The following is a 21,090-nucleotide window of genomic DNA, read 5'->3' as shown; positions in this document are numbered from 1 at the left end:
GAACTTGTCTTTAGTACATTTGTTTTTCCATCTAAAAAGTAAATTCCATTAAGACTTTGTAGAACTTTTCTATTGATTTTTATCAGATGTTGGGTTGTTTGCTCTGAAGGATGACAAAAAGTTCCGCAAACATGATTAGGGTCAGAGTTGCATTGTCATCAGATTCATTTCAAGGTCATTTGAAGTAAACCTCAAGACAGTGGGGTGGTGATGGCTGGACATTTCCTAAGAAGAAATATTAATATTGCACTCTCAGTAATAGTTTTCTGCTCCTGGATCTGACTGTATACCCACATCCCAATCACCTTCAGGAAAAAGGCCACCTCCCCACCCCAGCCACCACCACAATTCTTGTGAACACATTTTGTATCCTCTAACTCTTCCTGAGACCCCACTGTGTCTACATTTCATTTGCACCTACGGGCATATTGGAAAGTAGATGAGGACTTAGTATCTCATAGGAAGAAATTAAATGCAGATGTGATCAAAACAGCCCCAAATTATAATGAGTCAGTGGCTGCCTGGAAACTGCAGGTGTTAGCCCTTTAAATGCTAAAGCCTAAATTTCAGTTTGCTGTTCTTTTTAAAATTGAAATCTTTATAGTACATTCACATGTATATACTGTATTACATAGTATATGCTGAACACAGTCTTATGATGTGGAATCTACATAGTAGTATTAAGGTGCAAGTAGCCCTTTCCTGTTCCTGCACTCCTCTCAGACGTGTATCCACAAGAGACGGGTGCACTTAATGATGTTTCCAATACTTCAGAGAAAAAAAACAATAGGCATCACTATTATTATCGCCATTGTTATTTTTATTTAAGCATTATTGTAGACCTGTGATGTTCGTGGAGGAATATGTCTAGAGACCTTCCCCAGGCCTATATTTAAGAATTTAGAAATGTTTGTATTTGGGGTTGCCCTTCTTACATGGATCCTGTTGAGAGTAGAATGACATTCGACGTGCACATGAAAACCACAGCATGGCTTTTCAGATTTCAGCAGAGGTTCCCTCTCACTTTTGGCCATTTTCCAAAAAGAAATATGATCTGTTGCTTCATTCCTGGAAGTGACTGCACAGCAGAGCTGTGTGAGGGGCTGGTCCCCTGGCTGGGGAGCACACCTAGGCCAAGTGACTCAGGCAGTTGTAATCATGCATCACTGTCCCTGCTCACAGACAGGCAGAACCTCTCTGTGAAGTGCAGGGATCAAGGCTCTGCTGCATTTCTTTGGTCCTTTTTCATTTCTATGCTTTTCAGAATTAATCATAAATATACATAAAACTTTGTGTCCCATGTCTTTGCATAGTACTAAATTATACCTATTTTTCCTTATTGGTTTATAGCATCAAGCTTCCACATTAATACTGCATACTAGTCCATTGAATATATCGCAGGTTCCATAAGCATATTCCTTCTTTTGGCCATTTAGGTTGCTTCCAGTTTTTCCCTGATATAAACAGTGCTGTGCCAGCTATCAGGCCTTTTCTGTGTCAGGGCTAACTTCCTATATTTTGTTGAGATTTTGAAAAAAGGCAGGACTTGGGGGTCTGAGATTGAGCTCTAGGTGCTGGTTTGCTCTCCCAGGTGCAGAGCAGTCCCATCTCCCTTGTTCCCGTGCTCAGTGTCACTGCCTCCTCTTACTGCTGTTCCTGGGCTAGTTTCCAGTGCTCTCTTATCCCACTTTTCCATCTGTCACTTGTTCCTTCTGTACCTCTCAACTGCAGCTTGAAAAGACTAGCCTTTTGTAAGCTTCACTGGGCAATTAGAGAGTTCCTTTCCTTCCATGGGGCAGACGGGACAGCTCCTGGAAACCAGCCAACTATAATGGTCCAGGATAGCCTTAGTGTCTTCAGTGCTCAGCTGTGTTGGGTAGGGCTGCTGCTTTTTGTCTCAAGCTGTTCTTTTTACTCTTCAGACAGTTGCCTTTAGCTCAGTCTGTGAACCACTTTGTAAAAGCACATTATGTACTATAAAAAAAATTTAATATCAGTTGGATAAATTGATATTGAGCATGCATCAGAATTCATTACTAGTAAGGCAATTAGCAGGTGACAAAAGAGCATGCTAGTAAAGAGATATATGAAATTGCAAGAGTTATATAGTTAGAAAACAATGTCTGCAAAAGCAGCTAGCTTTAAAAAACTATATAACACATTTGCCTTTCACAAAGTCATAAAAACATGTCCATATCCATTATTAGAACAGAAGTCTGTGATAGGATGAGCTGAGGTGCCAGGTGAGCCAGCTGTCATCAGGGAAGAAAGAACACACATCTAGGAAGTGCTGGTACAGACAGCCGTAGAACCCGAAGGGCAAGTACCGTGGACGTGGGAGAGGGTCACAGATTAGAAGAGCACCAAGCAGCGAATTCTAGTTTTAACTGGCCACTTCCTGTGATTTTTCTCAAGCTGCCAACACAGGTACAGAATGCAGCTTTCTTAGCTTGGGGACGTTTACCTTCCTGTGATGGTGTTAAGATAGATGGGTTGGAGGAACCAAAGTTTTATGGCCTTGAAGTGAATAGAGGATCATAATCAGGTGCTGCTCACCAGCAACAACTTCTTGATGGAGACTTAACTGGCAGTTTGTTTAATTTGAGAAACATGGGGTAAGTTATGATTCAGACCAGCTGCAAATAACAGAGAACCCTTATATAACAGTGGCTTAGTCACGATTTCTTGTTCAGTTAAAAAAAAAAAAAGGCTGGGAGAATAGGCATTCCGAGGCTGGACTTACCAGCTAGTGACAGAGGAAGTTCCTGTTACTTAGGAAAAACAGAGAATGGATAGGGAAAGGCATCTACCAGAGTCATAAACACTAATTCTTGTTCTTGTTTTTATCTCAGATTTAGAGAAATAGCGGGATCCTTAGAAGCAGCACTTACAGATGTCCTGGAAGATGCCCCAGGTAACTCCCTTAAAGTGATAAGTGGCATGGTATCCTAAATGAGTTCATTCAGTTCACCAAGTCATCTGGATCGCAGTATTCTGAGCGTACTTTTACTGTTTTTTTTTTTTTTTAATCATACAGTAAGCTGGACCTTAAAAATCACTTAGTTTGACTTCTTTTTTTTGCTTTTTTTTTGAGATGGAGTCTCGCTGTGTTGCCCAGGCTGGAGTGCAATGGCATGATCTTGGCTCACTGCAGCCCCCGCCTCCCAGGTTCAAGCGATTCTCCTGGCTTAGCCTCGAAAGTAGCTGGGATTACAGGTGTACACCACCACGCCTGGTTAATTTTTTTATTTTTAGTAGAGACGGGGTTTCACCATGTTGGCCAGGCTGGTCTTGAACTCTGACCTCAAGTGATTCACCCACCTTGGCCTTCCAAAGTGCTGGGATTATTACAGGCATGAGCCACCACACCCAGCCTGACTTCTTTTTTTAATAAGGTAAAAATAAACCGAATAGTTTTGGTGTATAGAGTTCTTGCTTTATAGAGATGAAAAATGAATAAGAATATAGGAAACAGACCTCATTTTCATTCCTGAATATAACTTGTCCAGGGGATATGGCCCCTTGGTGTGCTTATGTGATCAGCTGGGTTTTTTTAGCAAATTGGCTGTGATCTGCCTTCCTCCCAGGCTGAGGACTGGTCTGCATGGTAGAGGGTCAGGTGCTCCTGCGTCTCACTGAGAATGACTCACAGCTGGAGCATGCATCCTGGGCCTCCTGTGCCCTGGCCGCCCATCCTGGGATGTTGGGCAGGTAACAGTTGTAGGTATGTGGACTTACCAGTACATGTTGACATACCCTGACAGCCTCATTAATTTTTGTATCATATATTTATTCCTAGTGACCACTGAAATACTGTGTGCTGATATCTAGGTTCCTCAACTTAAATTTCCACTCTCTTTTATACAGCTAAGTCTACTGTCATTTTGAATCAATTTTAGCCTCAGAGTTAGTTTTCATCTGTCTTTGCCAAAAATGGTCATATGTAGTTAACTTCTTCTATAAAAATAAGAAGTATGTTGAGATAGAGGAAGACTCTTGTGAAATAGGACAAATTTGAAACTGAAGTTTAAACCTCTGCAAGTGATTGCCACTCCAGCCCATGTTTGTCGATTTGGTATGAAGTACCTATTAAACGTTATTTCTGAATGCTATATGTGTTTGATGTTTATCCAAACGCCTGGGAAATAGTGTCATGTAAAATTGTGCGTGGCATGAAGGATGTGGTAGGGAACTTGGATTGTGGCCACTCCTCATCCCTGTGCCTCCAACAGCTTTGCTGACCACATGGTTTTCTTCAGAAGGCCATTTTCTTTACCTTTGAATCGTACATCGAAAGTCTTACATTAGACTATAGCCTAAAATTGCCTGAAATTCCTTAAATGTGCGTTGTTGTTGTTTTTTCTCTAGCTGAAAGTCCATATTGCCTTTTGGCTTCTCATAGAACTTGGAGCAGCCTTAGGAGGTGTTGGTCAGATGAGATGTTCTTGCCATTACTGGTGCATCGCCTGTGGAGACTCACTCTGCAGATTTTGGCACGATACTCTGTGTTTGTCAATGAGGTAAGGGCTGGCTGTGGAGCTCATCCATAATCAATACTGATAAAAATTAAAGATATGTTAGGCTAACTCCCTAAGATTTTTGTAAATACCATGAGAGGTTAATTCAGAGGACCACAGTAGTCTGACTTCCCAAGATTGTCTCCAGCCCTGTGTCTGTGTTTCATTTTTACTCCTGCAAGCATTGCATTTAGGGGTGTCTATTATCACAAACTTATTTTGTTGAAAAGCACCACTCTGGCAAGTCCGTTTTTTTCCTTCTCAAAACCTGAATCTTTGAACTGCCTCCAAATTTAAAAAAAAAAAAGATGTTCATTTTTTTCAAGGTGATTATGAAAATGATTAGAAATGAAAATATATGCATTTTAATACTTAATATTTGGAAGTTTACAAAATGATATTGTCATCAACATAAAAAGGTATTAAAATTCTTTTTTTGAATATCCTTTTCCCTTTTCAAATAATCAAATATATTAAATATCCACATGCTCTGATGACTTATTAATACCCTACAAAAACCCAGAAATTCTTGATCCACAAGAGCGTTGGTCCAGTCCTGTGCAGAGCACCAGCCCGGCGGGTCCTTGCTGGGACCTCGGATTGCAGTGCTGCCCTTTCTCTGGGGACAGCGTGAGTAACAGACACTCAGGTAAACCAGTCATCGCAGTGTGAGGAGTATGCAAAGGAGATGTGTTCTAAAAAATAACAAAGACAACAGGGAGAAAACAGCACACTTTGAGTAAAATCTTTGTAATTTGGAGTAGGAAAGGATCGCAGTCCTCCTCTTGCAGTGTATTTTAATGGAAAGAGTGTCAGCTTTGGAGCTAATGTCAAACGTTGGCTCTTTAACTTTTTAATTCTGTGGACCTGGAGAAATTAAGCTGAGTCTTCATCTGGAGAATGGGAAAACAGCTTCTGTATGTGGCTGTCGTGAGGATTTATTTGGACTAAAGCTCCTGTCAGGTAATGGGAGTCTAGTGAAATCTAGTTTGTGTTTCCCTTTTGCCTTTCCTCCACTCAGAAGGGTCTTAGTGGACCAGCCTGGGCTGTCAGCTGTTTCTGAAGACCACTGTGTGATTCCCCTGACAGAGTGGGGTTAGGACGACTATTCAATTAGGCTAAGCATGCGTTCTTGCTAGCCAGGAATTCTCCGTTTATCTCTAGTAGATCACTTTGCCCTGAATGTTCATTATCCCATTCTATCCCATTCTTTTCTTGATGCTAGCTTACTTCTCTTTGATTTTTTTCCCTTATAAACAATGTGACACAAAGAACACTTTGTTTTTTGTATTTGAAGGTTTGGATTTTGATATTTTACCCTTGTTAATTATAATTACAAATGTATTACGCTATGTTATTTGCCTAATATAATTGATTTTTTTAAAACCTGTGATGTCCCCAAAATTAATTTTATTGTGGTTTGGGCACTTTATTTTTCACATGTTATTTTTATCACCAGAAATTAGACAAGTTCCAGAAGGTAAATGTACATGGGGCCGTAGTTTGTCCTTGTTTCTCTCTTAGTGCTTCACTCCTTCCTGTAGATACAATATTGTGTACTTTTATTAGTAAGTTTTTACTAAATGCTGTGTAGACAGCTAGCATTTAATGGTGAGTTATTGACGCACACATATATAATATATAAATGCTCATGTATCTTGCTAGTGTGAAAGTAGTTAATCAGTGAAATCCTTTTTCAGCTTTCACTCAGGCCCATTTCTAATGAAAGTCCCAAGGAGATCAAGAAACCTTTGGTAACTGGTAGCAAAGAACCTTCCATCACCCAAGGAAACACTGAAGACCAAGGAAGTGGTCCTTCAGAAACAAAGCCTGTGGTTTCCATTTCCCGCACTCAGCTCGTGTATGTGGTTGCAGACCTGGACAAGCTTCAGGAGCAGGTAAGCCTGTGTCCCAGAAGAATTCCAGGTGCTTGGTTTAATGTTTTCACAGAAGGTAGTATGTGTAAAAGGCAAACACCACTGGGCCTTACGGGACTTAAATTGGGGGACCCGTGGGTACCCCAAGAGAGAACCTCTCACTCACCTCCCTTTCTAGGTGTCTCTCCAGCTTCCCCTGACAGATCATGTCCATATAGGGTTTCTAAGGGTGTGCACTTCTCCTCCTGCGTGGAGTGCATTCTGTATTGTATTCACCTCCACCCTGCTTCCTTTTCAGTAGTGATGGGACAAGCTTGAGCAGCCATGCTCCCCCACTTTTTTTTTTCCATTAGCTCACCTTATTCTGGTCAGGCATGATCTTTAGTGGGCTGGATTTTAGTTACTTTACATTAATTTACCCCGATATTTTCTGTTGATGTTTAATCTTCAGCTATACTTTGAAAGTGCTAAAATATTAAAACTTCCTCCTCTTTTTTCTCTGTATATCCGTATGTTTTTGCTTGTAACATCAACTCTGTGGGGTGAATTTAGTGGTTAAGTCCTCTGATACACAATTCTGCTTTCCTCAAGTTTAGATATGTTGTGGTGCTTGAATAAATACTGTTTTGAATTTTAAAATTTGTATGTTTTCTGTAAGAATATGGTCTTTACTGTGAGCTATTTTCGTATTATGGAGCGCCATAGAGTAGAAAATGTTTTTGCTTATTCTCTGTGCCTGTTAATAGCCATTAAACCATGTGATTTCTCATGTTATTGAAATCTTTTTATAGTAAAAGCATTAAAACTGTTTCTTTCCTTTGATGAAAATTACTGAAATTCCTGATTTTAAGTTCACCATTCATTAGCAAATTCTAGAGTTTGTAGATGCAAATAGAATTGCCTCTTCCTTTGATTTATAAAAAGTAACTGAATATATAAAGTGCATATTTATTTCAGCTTCCAGAACTCTTGGAAATAATCAAGCCAAAACTTGAAATGATTGGCTTTAAGAATTTTTCTTCTATCTCAGGTAAAAATGAATCTTGACTAAGCAAATCTTTGAATAAGAAATGATTTAAAATAAAATCTCAGAGACTGTAGGGTATATTTAACATTTTCTTCTGTAGTTGTAAATCCTTGGTTGTTTCTCTGTTCTGTATTATAACTTACCTAAATAAGATGTTTTATTTAATTCATTTGATCTGATTTATTATAGTACACAATGTAAATGCTGTGACAGTATTTCAAATGAAGTTCATGTCTGGGCCTGAGCATGATGATTAAATCCAGTCTTTAATCTCAACAGCAGCCCTGGAGGACTCCCAGAGCTCTTTGTCAGCCTGTGTGCCCTCCTTGAGTAGCAAGATCATCCAGGATTTAAGTGACTCTTGCTTCGGTTTCCTAAAAAGCGCCCTGGAGGTTCCCAGGCTTTACCGAAGAACCAATAAGGTCAGCGCCATTTATGGGAGAGAATTTTGAGGTGAGGAAGTGTGTGTTAGGAAAGCCAAAGAGGAAGGAAGGAAGCGGCGGATTCCCAGGGTAGCCTGAGACAGACTGAGCTCATCCCATTCTGAGAATGGTATTGATGAAGAGAGGGAGGTTGGGCAGGGGTGGTCAGGGGCTCTGGGCCACAAACTGAAATAGTTAGACCTTTCCCATCCTATCCTAAAAGTATTTAAGGATATACTCAGTTTCCTTTCGGTCTTGAGGAAAAGTAGGTTTTTCAGAAGAAAGCATTTTAATAACATTTTAAAGTCCTATGCATTTTTGTCTCCATATCAGGTATTCCACACTTTATATCTTGTTCCCTCTTTATTGTTACTGGAAGTATAGTTGGCCCCTTGTCCCCAGGTTCTGCATCCACAGAGTCAACCAACTGTGGATCGAAAATATTTAGAGGGAAAAAAAAAACTACAACAATAAAAAATAATACATGCCAGATGTGGTGGCTCACACCAAAATCCCAGCATTTTGGGAAGCCGAGGCAGGAGGATTGCTTAAACCTAGGAGTTTGAGACCAGCCTGAGCAATGTCATGACATCCAGTCTCCACACACAAAAAAAGTTTTTATTAAAAAAAATATAAATTTTAGTAATCTAAAGATGATTTAAACTATACTGAAGGATGTGCATAGGTTATATGCAAATATTATGCCATTTTATATTTGCTCAATAATTATTGTCTGATTTGAAGCTGCCACTTGAAAGTGGGAGAGAGAAACCAATATGTTATTTTTCTTTAGTAATCTACCAACTCTCCCTTTCTATTCAATAGGCTGTTACAGTAATACATTTACTGAGAGTTTGTTACGGGTCATTCACTATGCTAGACACTTTGCATAGTCTTATTATCCTCCTACAAAATGGGTGCTAGTATTGTCATTTGCAGATGAAGAAACCAGAGCTAAGAAAGGTTACATTCCTGACCCTGTATCCTTGCTTCTCAAACAGTGGTCTAGTGATCAGCAGCATTCACATCACCTTGTGGGTGGGAGCTTGCTAGAAAAGCACAATCCCAGAACTCAACCCTTCCACCCACTGCCCCCAACAGAATTAGAACCTGAGTTTTACGAGATCACCAGGTGATTGGTGTGGACGTGAGGCTACGGGAAGCAGTGCCCTAGTTTCGGTGCCCTGAGCGGTGGGTGGCTGTGCCAGCCAGCACCTCAGCCCAGCCTGGCTCCAGACATCACCTTCTTGTGCTGGCTCTTCTTATTCCCTCGTGTTCTCCAGGCAGCTTTCTGTGGACCCCAGTGTTACTTTTGGGAGGGATGGAAGTTGTCCGTGTCTCAAAACTAGAACGTTAATAGTATCCTTTTGGACTTGAGGTCTGGGTAACTTACTCTTGTTTCTTTTCTGTTTTTTTCCTGTGCATCTTTATCTCCTACCATCATCATTCCAGGAGGTCCCAACCACAGCTTCCTCCTATGTGGACAGTGCTCTGAAGTCCTTATTCCAGCTTCAGAGCGGACACAAGGATAAGCTCAAACAAGCAATAATTCAGCAGTGGCTAGAAGGCACTCTCAGTGAAAGCACTCATAAGTAAGTAAATTAAAAGCAGACCTTGTGGGCCTTGCTTAGAAGAGTCTGCGGCAGAAACCCCCAAGGCAATCAAGCATTGCGTATGGATAAGGCAGTGAGACTGCCTAGCACTTCTTCACTGGATTAGGCAGAGTGTGTGTCCCGCTGTTTGCTTCCTCCCTCCCCACACCCTTGTGGACGGCCTGTGGGCTGGCTTCCTCTGCCTGGGCCTCAGCCTCGGGGCCCCTGCATCTCCAGGCCCTGCCTGCGTTCCCTGCAGGTGCCGTTCTCCCAGGTCCAGCCACATTCTTCTGGGAGGCCCTTTCGTTACTCAGACCCTGTCAGTCCAAAGTGGCTCTAATCATAACAGATACTCAAAGGACTTAGGTTGGTGAAACCCTTGTAATCAAGGAAGAGAAAACATACATTTAAAAGTAATTACAGCTGACAAGGACTCGATTCCTAAAACCTCTAAAACACTTGATTGTCTTTTTCTAATGAAATTTGCTTTTCCCAAATCAAAAAGTGTGTTATTCAATTTTGTTACCAATTTTGTTTAATTATTAAATATTAATTTTGCAGTAGTATTTTATTTACTTAAGATTTAAGTGGCCATTTATGGGTTAATTTAGAACATAACAATGATGTATAATACAGTTTTTGTGGGCAAATGTATTTCAGATGCCAAGTAACCAGCTTGTAGACAAAGCTTTGAAATATAACTCATTTATAATTTGAAAATTATATTGAAAGTATTTTGAAGGCAATGAGCTTGATTTAAAATTCTGAAATACTTTTACACTCTAAAAGATGAACTGTTCCTAGAACTGATTGGAAATGAACTTGTTACTTGATCTTGGGCATGAGCTACAGATGTCCACCCTCGATACATGAAAGACAAAATTGGTCTATAGTTTTCTCCATGTTCAGGATTAAAAATTTAAGCAAAATCCACGCACACACATATTTCTTAAATTCTGAGGGAATGCTATGTTAGACACTTAAGACCATATATATATATACACACACACACACACACACACACACACATATGTGTATATGTGTGTGTGTATATATATATACGTATATACATGTATATATATACATATATATATAAAATGATCTTAAGAAACTTAAATACTTACCGTGGTTGAATTTTCGTTGGAAGTGAATTTTTATCTTAAAAATCTCTTTTTTTGGTCCACAAAGCCAGTTACTCTATTTGGTGTTACACACAAATGCCTCTTTTCACCAATAAAACGTGTCTTGTATTCAAGGTACTATGAAACCGTGTCAGATGTATTAAACTCTGTGAAGAAGATGGAAGAGAGCCTGAAAAGGCTGAAACAAGCCAGAAAAACCACTCCCGCCAACCCCGTCGGTCCCAGTGGTGGCATGAGCGACGACGACAAAATCAGGCTGCAGTTGGCCCTAGATGTTGAGTACTTGGGAGAGCAGGTAACCCATCAGCCGCCGGCAGCTCCAGCGAGCCTGAAACCAAATTCTGAGAGCCGGGCAGTTACTTGGTGGCTCACGTGATCCCAGAGATGCTGTCACAGTGGCTAGGGAATTGCTTCCTGTGTTAAGACTAGGAGTCGGGGCTCCCAGATTACTTTGCCCCTAGGCAGTATGAGAAGGCAATATGAGAATTCCCGTTTTGAAGTCTGGTGGCGTGCTCTCTGGCGCTGTTGCCATCTGCTTGTTTCCCCAGTGCCCATGCTCACGGAGCTCACTACAGTGAGACTTTTTGGTCCAGTGCCTGATACTTAATTGGTGGGAACCCCAGGCTTTTGAAATGCTTGCTGGTTTAGCTTAAAATAACTGAAAGCATTACCCCTCTATGGTGCATGAGAAATCCTTTGAGCATAACTTCTCTGCTTCCCTGCTTGGCTTTTGTAGCTTTCCTATAAAACACAAATTTTAGAATCATGGCATGTAGTTGAATGGTAATGTGGATATTATCACTTAAGAGGTGATATGGATAAGGTGCAATGAATGTCTTTTCATTTTTCACTGAGGTGAAAATGAAATTTCACCATAAAATGAAATTTTATGATACTGTGAGGACAGTATCATAAAACCTCTAGATGTTCAGAAACTGGCCTTCTAAACTGTTAAAGTGTCACACATAGTACTAGGTCCTCAAGGGAGGCCTTTCCACAGGGAAAAAAAGTGAAATCATAAAGTTTCCACAAGAGGACACTTGGTGGTGTTTTGGAGAACTGATACAATGTTAATAGAAAAAGCAAAAAAAAAAAAAGTCAAAACAAGACACTTGATTTTCTAGCTCACTAAGGAATTTCTTCTACACATCATGATCATCACTGAAAATTCAACTTTTTTCTGCTTTGAGATGAATTTAGAGATACATCCCGGTAAAAGTCAACTGCCATGTTTCTTTATTTGGCAAAAAAACCCGAAGACTTTTTACAAGCAAGAAAGTATGTTATAGAAACGTGAAGAGCCAATGAGCAAAAGAAAGGGAAGGAAGGAAGGAGAGTGGGATAGGGAACTAAAAGGAAAGAGAAGGGAAAGAAAAGGTGCTCCCGCAGTCCCAGTCCCCAGAACAAACCACAAAATGCTGACAGAGGCTTGGTGTGTATCTTTCCGGATGTTTCTCTGTGCGTGTGTGTGGTGCGTGTGTGTGTGTTTGTGTATGGATGTATACGTGTGTGTGTGTTGTTATTGTCATTTTTAAACAAAAGTGGGAACATAGTGTGCCACGTCTCGGTGACCAAAATAATCCACGGTAGTTGCTTTGCCAAACAAAGTGTTTTCAACTCATCTGATTCTAAAAGGTTTTTGGCAATATGTTAAGAAACTAAGAGCACAGACCAGTACTTTTTTGAAAATTCGCTACTTAAAAAATAGTTCACTTTTTTATTTCCTCTAGTGTGGATTTTCTTTTCTAGAATTTTTTTAGGCCCACAAAAGAGGCTTTTATTCTGTCTGATTTGATGAACTGAGATAAATTAACATACTGGCTTCTTAGAATGCTAAGTGTTTGACCCCAAAATCCTCACATTTTACAACAAGTAAATCCTTTGCTCTAGAGGAAAAAATGTCCTACAAGTCTTCAGGGAACTGTCTTCTGGTTGAGTAGAGGATGAAGATTTTCTTTCTTTTTTTTTCCCCCATATTCAGCTTGAATTGCAGTAACATAATTCATTCTCATGGCCTTTGCAGATACAAAAGTTGGGACTACAAGCAAGTGACATAAAAAGCTTTCCAGCTCTCGCAGAGCTTGTTGCCGCTGCCAAGGACCAGGCAACCGCAGAGCAGCCTTAAGCATCTTGGAAGATCCCGAGGTTAGATTCTTAAGCAAGAGAAGAGTTGGACTTCCAGGCTGAAGGGGAGAAAGTGACTCTGTTCTCTTAGCAACCGTCCGTAGCAAAGAAGTGCTTCCAGCATCACTCCAGCAACACGCCCATGCGTCTTCTCTCAGCGTATTTGGGTCTTCCTTTGCCCAAAAGAACACAAAAGCCTTTTTCCATTGTGTGGAAGATAGTTTTTAAGACATTTGAAACTTTCTACTATAGTTTACACAACAAATTATTTTATTTTTATTGTAAATCTTAGTGTGGAAGAGCTGATTTCTAAAATATGATTAAAGTAAATATATACCTATGAATATCAAGAGTCCCCTGAGCCTGTAGTTGCAAGTGACGACTGTAGTGGAGTGATGTCTTGTATAGAAATGCCCTTCTCTGAAATAAAGAGAACTCCTGGGCTTTCTAAAGAGACTGCGGGAAGCCATCCTCCACTCCCACTGTGTGTGAGAGCAGTGCTTCTGATCCTGCTGTCACCCCGACCTCTGGCAGGAGCCGGCGCCAGTAGGAAAGACCTCCTTCCTAAATAAAAGAAGTGTCTCCCATGAGTGTGTGCTCCTTTTCTTTGGGAATTCCCCACCAGGGAAGCACTCCTTGTCACTCATGCCCTGTAATGACACACATTCCCTTCCAGGCGGATGCTCCTCTTAGCACTGATGGGAAGGGTCCTGGCCAGCACTGACCCTTTCTTTCGATGTGTGGAAGTTCCTTTCCTTGGAGGGGTAACACCTTCCTTAGGAGTCGGCAGGCCCTTCCTGGCAAGCTGATGTGGATAGAAGGAAAGAAGACTGCCCTGAGAAGAAGAGATGGAAGCACTGGGGAGAGGCACTCCAAGACTGGTTGGTTGGTTGAACTCACATAGGCAGCATGGAGTGCCGTGCAGCCCCCGCCTAGCTGTGGCTTCGGCCCTCCCAGCCTGATGAGCTGGAAGCAGCTATGTTGAGTCCTTAGTCTTGCATTCCCGTGCATCTCAGTCCCTTCTTTGTTCAAAGGTTAGCCCTGGGGAGAGGAAGTAAATGGTAGGGAATGAGAGCAGGTCCTGTAGTTAGCAGGCTTGAGTTTTTTAGCACAGACCGGGATGAGGGCTAGAGAAGTCAGAGGAAACCCCAGTGGTGAAAGCACCAAGAGCCAGGTGTGTGTGGAGCCCCAGGGGCTTCCACGCAGCCCCCAGCCTGCCACAAAGAGGGGCTTGCACTTTCTGTTTGCAGGTAACAGACATTGGACAGTGGCGCCCTGTGTAGAGAGCATCTGCTTTGGGCTTAGCACTGGAGGCCCTGCCCCTGGAGGGGGAAGTGTCCAGTTCTGGAGTTCACTGTTGGAAAATTTGGTCAGTGACAGAACCATGGGAGAGAGACAGAGAAGGGATTTCTTCTCAGGGCTTGACCTCCCTGGTGTGGGAGCCGGCTCACCTGGCAGGGCTGTGGTAGGGTGGGGTACCATCAGCAGGGGGCCAGCGGAAGGAAAGACGGGCGTGCAGTGGGGGAGAGAGAATGAACTGGAACCCGTGGGGATAAATGGAGCCCGCATCTGGCTCTTGCTGCCTCCTGGTCTCCCCAGTTCAGTGATGGGGTGACGTGCAGAGGAAGCTGCACATGCACTTGGCCCAGGATTCAGGGAAGCTGAAGGAAGAGACCCAGCAGGAGCTGGAGGAGTTGCATGCCTGCCTCCCACCCCAAGCCAGCAGGAGAGCCTGCAGCTCTGAGTCAACGTGCAAGAGCTTTAGTGGAGCCGGGGCTGCAGCAGCCTGCTGCGTGTCAGCATGCAGCCACCCCACCCCACCTCCTGCAGCTGTTTCCTGTGACCAAGGCCAACCTCAAACCATCCCAGGAAGGGAGTCGTGGGGAACACAGGTCCAGCCTCGCTAAGCCGATCCAGTGCAAAGCTACCTCAGTAGCCACATGGAGGTAAACTACTTCCTCCACTCCAGCCTTCATCAATAGACCCCAAATGTTTGTCCCCATCTCCCTGAGTGCTCTGCCCTTCTCATTTGTTTTAGAACATAGGAGGAGAGGGTTATGACTTAACAGCCCATCCAACTCCAGCATTATTATTCTCATTTTACATATGAGGAAACGGACAGCTTAGGTCATCAAGATAACTAATAAGTAGGGTTGAAACCCAAGCAAGATAATTCCAGAGCCTGGTTTACTAATTGTTACATAATTCTTCATCCCTAAAATCAGCACTACAACAAAGAAGCTGACAGTCAAGAATTGGAGCGCAAGTTGTTGATTTCTTTGACCCTGTCAAGCCCCAGGCTGGCCCGGGACTCAGCACACTGCCTTTCTCAGTGACAGCCCTGATGCCATAACACCTATTTCTAAGAAACATGCCTGTAATCCCAGCACTTTGGGAGGCCGAGGTGGGCGGATCACCTGAGGTCAGGAGTTCGAGACCAGCCTGGCCAACGTGGTGAAACCCTGTCTCTACTAAAAATAAAAAATTAGCTGGTCATGGCACCACGTGCCTGTAGTCCCAGCTACTCAGGAGGCTGAGGCGGGAGAATCACTTGAACCCGGGAGGCAGAGGTTGCAGTGAGCCAAGATCATGCCACTGCACCCTAGCCTGGGCAACAGTGTGAGACTCCGTCTTAAAAAAAAGAAAAAAAGAAAAAGGAAAGAAACAAGAATCTTTAGGTAAAGCAAAAGGCTTCAGAGCCTTTGTCCATGGTTCCCCCAGAACATCTCTCCTTTCTTTGGTATGTGTTTTATTTGCTTTGCTTTGGAGAAATTACTATTGAATAAAGCTTAAAGATGAAATAATACTTACATACTGTAAACCTGTCATTAGTTTCAATTTTTCTAATATACAGACTCAAAAGTGGGTGTCAGCCACAGGAGAAGTTTTTTTGTTCTACTATAATGTTGCTGGGGAGGCCATGAGTAGGTCATTCGGGGACCCAGGCTGACTGGAAGTCAGCCATCTCCATCCTATGGCTTCCAAGTTCACCCTGGGGGAACCTCCTGCATTCATTTCTAGGGCTGCCGTAACAAATTACCACAAGTGTGGTGGCTGGTAACAACAGAAGTGCATTCTCTCACAGTTTTGAAAAGTCTAAACTCATGGCGTCAGCCGGGCCGTGCTCCCCCTGAAGGCTCTAGGGGAGATTCCTCGCCTCCTCCAGCGTCTTGTGGCTGGAGGTGTTCCTTGGCTACGGCAGCATCACCCCAGTCTCTGCCTCCGTCTTCACGTGGCCTTCTCCCCTTCTGACTGATAGAGATACTGTCATCAGATTCAGGACTCACCTGGTTAATCCAGGATGATCGCATCTTGAGATCCCTTGCTTAATTGCATCTGCAAGGACCCTTTTCCAAATGTGTTCACATTCACAGGCTCCAGGGGATGGGATGTGGACATATCTTTTTGAAGGCCACCATTCAGCCCACTCCCCCTCCACTGCAACCTACCAGAAAGGGAGAAGAGTGTGAGGGGGGCGCCCAGGGTGTGGCTCTGGCCCCAGTTTGGGTGAGCACAAAATCCTTCCCCCTCGCTCCAGTGTGTGGAGCTCAGGCACGTGGGGCCTGGAACTGTAGTTTTAGCTGTGTGTCCAGGAAGGAGAGAAAGAAAAAAAGGATTTGGAACTTCTGTAGATGAACTCCCCAATCTCTCATCTGGGGTCTTTATTGGTAATTCCTCGCAGCTCCCTAGAACTGCTATATGGAGTTGCCCATATGAGAACCGCAGTCACCAAACTGTGCTGCCATGGCTTAATGATCCTAGTGATGGAATAAAAGCAGGGTCACTCAGGAACTCTGTAGTGCAGGAGGTAAGGGCTGATTTTCCTTTGTGGGGCCCTTTTGAAACAACCATGAAGCTCTCTGGTACTGGGGTCTAGATGTCACTCTAACAGCAGCAACAGCACTGGTGGTGCCGTAATTGGAGCCAGCATGGCTGAGTCATTGACAACGTGGACGCCTCCATGGTGTGTTCATGTCTCAGAACTCAAAAGCAGTGATCAACTGCAGATGCTGAGCTGTTAGATTCTTAAGCAAGATCTGTTAGGGGTCCACGTTTGAAGGCAGTGTTATTTTCTCTGTTCACGGCGTCTGAATAGATCTGGTGGATCTCTCCCTCCCTATCAGCAGCCAGGCAGTCCAGTCTGTTCGAGCAGTTGGTGAAAAGCAGGCCTTTGCCAGTTGGCAATCCTCTCTCTGTGTAAGACCTCAGCCTCAGCGCCCTAAAGGAAACGCTGTCTGTCTTTTGAGATGTGCAGACATTCTTGATGCTGCCCGTGAGTCTCAGTTTTTACCCTGAAAATATCCTGCTACTTTTGATCAGCCACTAAGCTTCGTGTTGGATGGCTGTGAACATCTGTAAATTGTTGAGTGAAGGAAGTGTTACCTTCATTTGATTGCGAAAGTTTCTCCATTTTCCACTCAACCCTCAGCTGGTTTTCATGTGGAGACTGAATTTCAGAACAATCAGCATTCTCATTTTTCCTTAGCTCTCACTAATCTTGAACTAAAATGTATTATTGGCCGGGTGCGGTGTGGCTCACACCTGTAATCCCAGCACTTTGGGAGGCCAAGGTGAGTGGATCACCTCAGGTCAGGAGTTTTGAGACCAGCCTGGCCAATATGGCGAAACCCTGTCTCTACTAAAAATACAAAAATTAGCTGGGCATGGTGGTGGGCACTTGTATGCCCAGCTCCTTGGGAGGCTGAGGCAGGAGGATTGCTTGAATGCGGTAGGTGGAGATTGCGGTGAGCAGAGATCGCACCATTGCGCTCTAGCCTGGACAACAGAGCGAAATTCAGAGTGGCATTCTGACTGTTTAAATCTCTTGTGTAATCTAGCTTGATGGCATGTTGGGACCTGATTGACTCTCCCATCCTGAACAACTGAAAATCGACACTGTGTGAAACAGCGCTGCTCAGTGTCGGATGCCGGCAGTGCAGGGTCCTAGAGAGAAGGGGCAGGTGGGGTCCTGCGATGGCCCAGCGTCTAGCATGGAGGGTCTCTGGATGCACAGGAGCATCCAGAGCCCAGCCCATTCCCTGAGAGGAGGCGGTGTGGAGTTTGGGGACACTGAAGAGGCTGGAACTGGGGGTGCAGAGTAACGGAGAGGAGACAGGTCTGTGGAGTGTCGCTTTGCTTTTGGAGCTGGGTATTGACCAGCCCACCTGTGTAAAGAGGTTGTCAAGGCCAAGGAAAGAATCCCCAGAAAGGAGCAGGTAGAAAAAAGCCCCAGAGCAAAACGGGCCCGGGAAAAGTGTGTCCAGAGTGGAAAGACGTGGAGGGTGGGGGTATGGCCCCCGCAGTGGAGCCAAATTAACCCGATGTGAAGGGCTGCTCTGAAGCCACCTCACAAAACATAGAATCAAGCCTCGAAGGATGACACTCACTCCACGTAACTTTCTGTTTTTCATTTTAGCTGCAGGGTGTACATATGCAGGTTTGTTACATGAATATATTGTGTGATGCTGAGATTTGGGCTTCAGTGGAACTCGTCGCCCAAATAGTGAACATAGTAGCGAGTAGATAATTTTCCAACCCTTGACCTTCTCTTTTCCTCCCCTTTTTAGAGTCTCCAGTGTCTGTTGTTCCCATATTTATGGCCCAATGTGTACCTAGTGTTTAGCTCCCCCTTATAAGTGAGAACATGTGGTGTTTGGTTTTCTGTTCCTGCATTAATTTGTTTAGGGTAATGGCCTCTGGCTGTATGTATGTTGCTGCAAATGACATGATTTCATTCTTTGTTATAGCTGCATAGTATTCCATGGTGTATATCTACGTTTTCTGCATCCAGTCCACCATTGATAGACAACGAGGTTGATTCCACGTCTTTGCTATTGTGAATAGTGCTGTGGTAAACATAGGAGTGCATGTGTCTTTTTGGTAGAATGGTTTATTTTCCTCTGGGTGTATATGCAGTAATGGGATTGCTGGGTCAATGGTAATGCTGTTTTTTTGTTCTTTGAGAAATCTCCAAACTGCTTTCTACAGAGGCTGAACTAATTTACAATCCCAGCAACAGTGTGTGTGTTTCCTTTTCTCCTCAGCCTCACCAGCATCTTTTGTTCCTTTGATTTTTTAATAGCAGCCATTCTGACTGGTGTGAGATGCTATCTCACTGTGGTTTTGATTTTCATCTCTCTGATCATTAGTGATGTTGAACATTTTTTCATATTTGTTGGCCGCTTGTGTGTCTTCTTTTGAGAGGTGTCTGTTCATGTCCTTTGCCCACTTTTTAATGGGGTTGTTTTTACTTGTTGATTTGTTTAAGTTCCTTATGGATTCTAGATCTTAGACCTTTGTTGGATGCATAGTTACTAATATTTTCTCCCATTCTTTAGTTCATCTGTTTCCTCTGTTGGTAGTTTCTTTTGCTGTGCAGAAGCTCTTTAGTTTACTTAGTGCCAGTTTTCAATTTTTGTTCCTGTTGTGTTGGCTTTTGAGGACTTAGTCATAAACTCCTCTCCTGGCTCCAGCTAACTTAACAGAAGAATGAGGTTACTCAAGTTCAGGGGTGTGGGCCCTGAGACCCTTACTCTCTTGAAGGGATAGAGTCACTGACATGTTTGTGGGTCTATCAGAGTCACTCAGAACATCTCTGATCATTGAGCAACTTTAAAAATTGTGTGGGGTAAACATGTCCACACAAAAACCCACACATGGGTGTCTGTAGCAGCTTAATTCGCAATTGCCAAAACTTGGAAACAAGCAAGATGTCCTTCAGTAGGTGAATAAATAAACTGTGACACATCCAGACAGTGGCATAGTATTTAGCAATAAAAAAGAAATGAGTGATCATGAAAAGACATGGAGGAAACTTAAATGCATATTACTAAGTGAAAGAGGCTAATCTGGAAAGGCCACATACTGAATGATTCCACTATATGACATCCTGGGTGGGAAAGGCAAAACTATGGAGAAGATGGGAATAGGATCGGTGGTTACCAGTGGTTAGGAGGGAAGGAGGGGTGAATAGGAGGGACACAGAGGATTTTCAGGTCAGTGAAACTCCTGAAAATTGTCTAAACCCATAGAATGTACAACACCAAGAGCCAACCCTAATGTAAACTATGGACGTTGAGTAATAATGATGTGTCAATGTAGGTTCGTGGGTTGTAAGAAATGGACCACTCTGGGTGGGGGATGTCAATAATGGGGGAGACTGGAAGGGAGTAGGGGGTATATGAGAAATTGCTATATCTTCCTCTCAGTTTTGGTGTGGGCTTAAAACTGCTCTAAAAAACTAAAGTCTGCTAGAAAAAAAAATCACACGGGATGGTGTTCAAATTCACCATCCACTATTCAAAACCTTCAGTCCATGTTTCAGTAGTTGAAGTTTTTCAGATTTTAGGAAGGTAAAGTGGCCCATATAGTGTATATCCCATAACACCCCCAGGGGCTTCTGCAACAGCACCTTATAATCACACGTACATCTTCGTGTGGCAAATTTAGGAATATTCACACTATCAACTTTTTCTTCTGAGGATCTTAAACAGCCCGACGTCTGTCCCCATCAGGTTTTACTGCCAAGTGAGTAATAAAAATCTTTCCATTTTTCAAACTCACTAATTTCCTCAGAGGCTGTTCAAAGCATCCCCTGACCATGGTCTCATGCCCAGCCGAAATCTCAGATTGACAGTGATTGTAGCTGGTGAGTAATTGCCTTGTCTAGGAGATAGGCACTTGCAACTCCAGGAAGACTTAGAATTTAGTGAAAAAATGTTTCAGAGAAACTGACCTGTGGAATTAATTTTGTGTGTGTGTGTGTGTGTGTGTGTGTGAAGTAACTTGGAGAATGTTCGTATTTTGTATCCTTGTAATAGCTGAGAGATCTATCCTGACCTAACTTCCCATTTATAAGTGCACAGAAAACAGCAGGAGAACAGCGCTGGTTGGCAACTTTATACTCCTAGCGACTTCCAGAAGCCAAAGCCGCCTCTAAGTAGAAGAAATTGGTTTGTCGACTGCCTGCTGCCTTTTAAAATAAAGTCACAAACTTAAATGCTTTGTTTCCAGCACGTGGCTGCGCTGTCTCAGGTCTCTACGAGCAACTTCCAAGCCTGGACCTCCTGTAAAACTGCAGATTCTGACTCTGTAGGTCCAGGAGGGGCGTGAGAAGCCACATTCTAACAAGCTCCCAGGGCAGCTGCTGCCACTGCCGGTCTAAGCGCCACACTGAATAGCGAGACCTTAAGGCACTTCTGGTCTCTGTGCTTCCAGTTCTTCCGAGAAACTTGGCATCCTGCAGCCGTTTTGGAGAGTCCATGTGTGCCAGCTCTACCCGCTTTGAGAGCAGAACAAGCCAGGAAGCGCTGAGAGTGGGACTGGAAAGTAACTGAATAAAACTGGTGACGGGGAGTTACGACGAAGCAACTAAGGGCACTGCTGTCAC

General features: G+C 43.2%; 1 protein-coding gene across 2 annotated transcripts in view; it reads left to right on the top strand.

Moving 5' to 3' along the window:
• The window catches only part of COG2 (component of oligomeric golgi complex 2), a 51,551-nt gene extending 38,263 nt beyond the window's left edge, over positions 1–13,288 (top strand). The window contains exons 11-18 of one of the 2 annotated variants that reach the window (XM_034948759.3): positions 2,853–2,914; positions 4,369–4,520; positions 6,218–6,415; positions 7,352–7,424; positions 7,701–7,843; positions 9,296–9,435; positions 10,692–10,872; positions 12,601–13,288. In XM_034948759.3, coding sequence (XP_034804650.3) covers positions 2,853–2,914; positions 4,369–4,520; positions 6,218–6,415; positions 7,352–7,424; positions 7,701–7,843; positions 9,296–9,435; positions 10,692–10,872; positions 12,601–12,702 — 1,051 coding nt within the window. In that variant the 3' untranslated portion in view covers positions 12,703–13,288. The remainder of the gene's footprint in view (positions 1–2,852; positions 2,915–4,368; positions 4,521–6,217; positions 6,416–7,351; positions 7,425–7,700; positions 7,844–9,295; positions 9,436–10,691; positions 10,873–12,600) is intronic. The other variant, XM_034948768.3, reaches the window with a different exon arrangement.
• The last annotated feature ends 7,802 nt before the right edge of the window (positions 13,289–21,090 follow it).

Source organism: Pan paniscus, chromosome 1, assembly GCF_029289425.2.
Source record: "Pan paniscus chromosome 1, NHGRI_mPanPan1-v2.0_pri, whole genome shotgun sequence".
Taxonomy (NCBI): Eukaryota; Metazoa; Chordata; class Mammalia; order Primates; family Hominidae; genus Pan; species Pan paniscus.
This window is presented reverse-complemented; position numbering and strand designations above follow the sequence as displayed.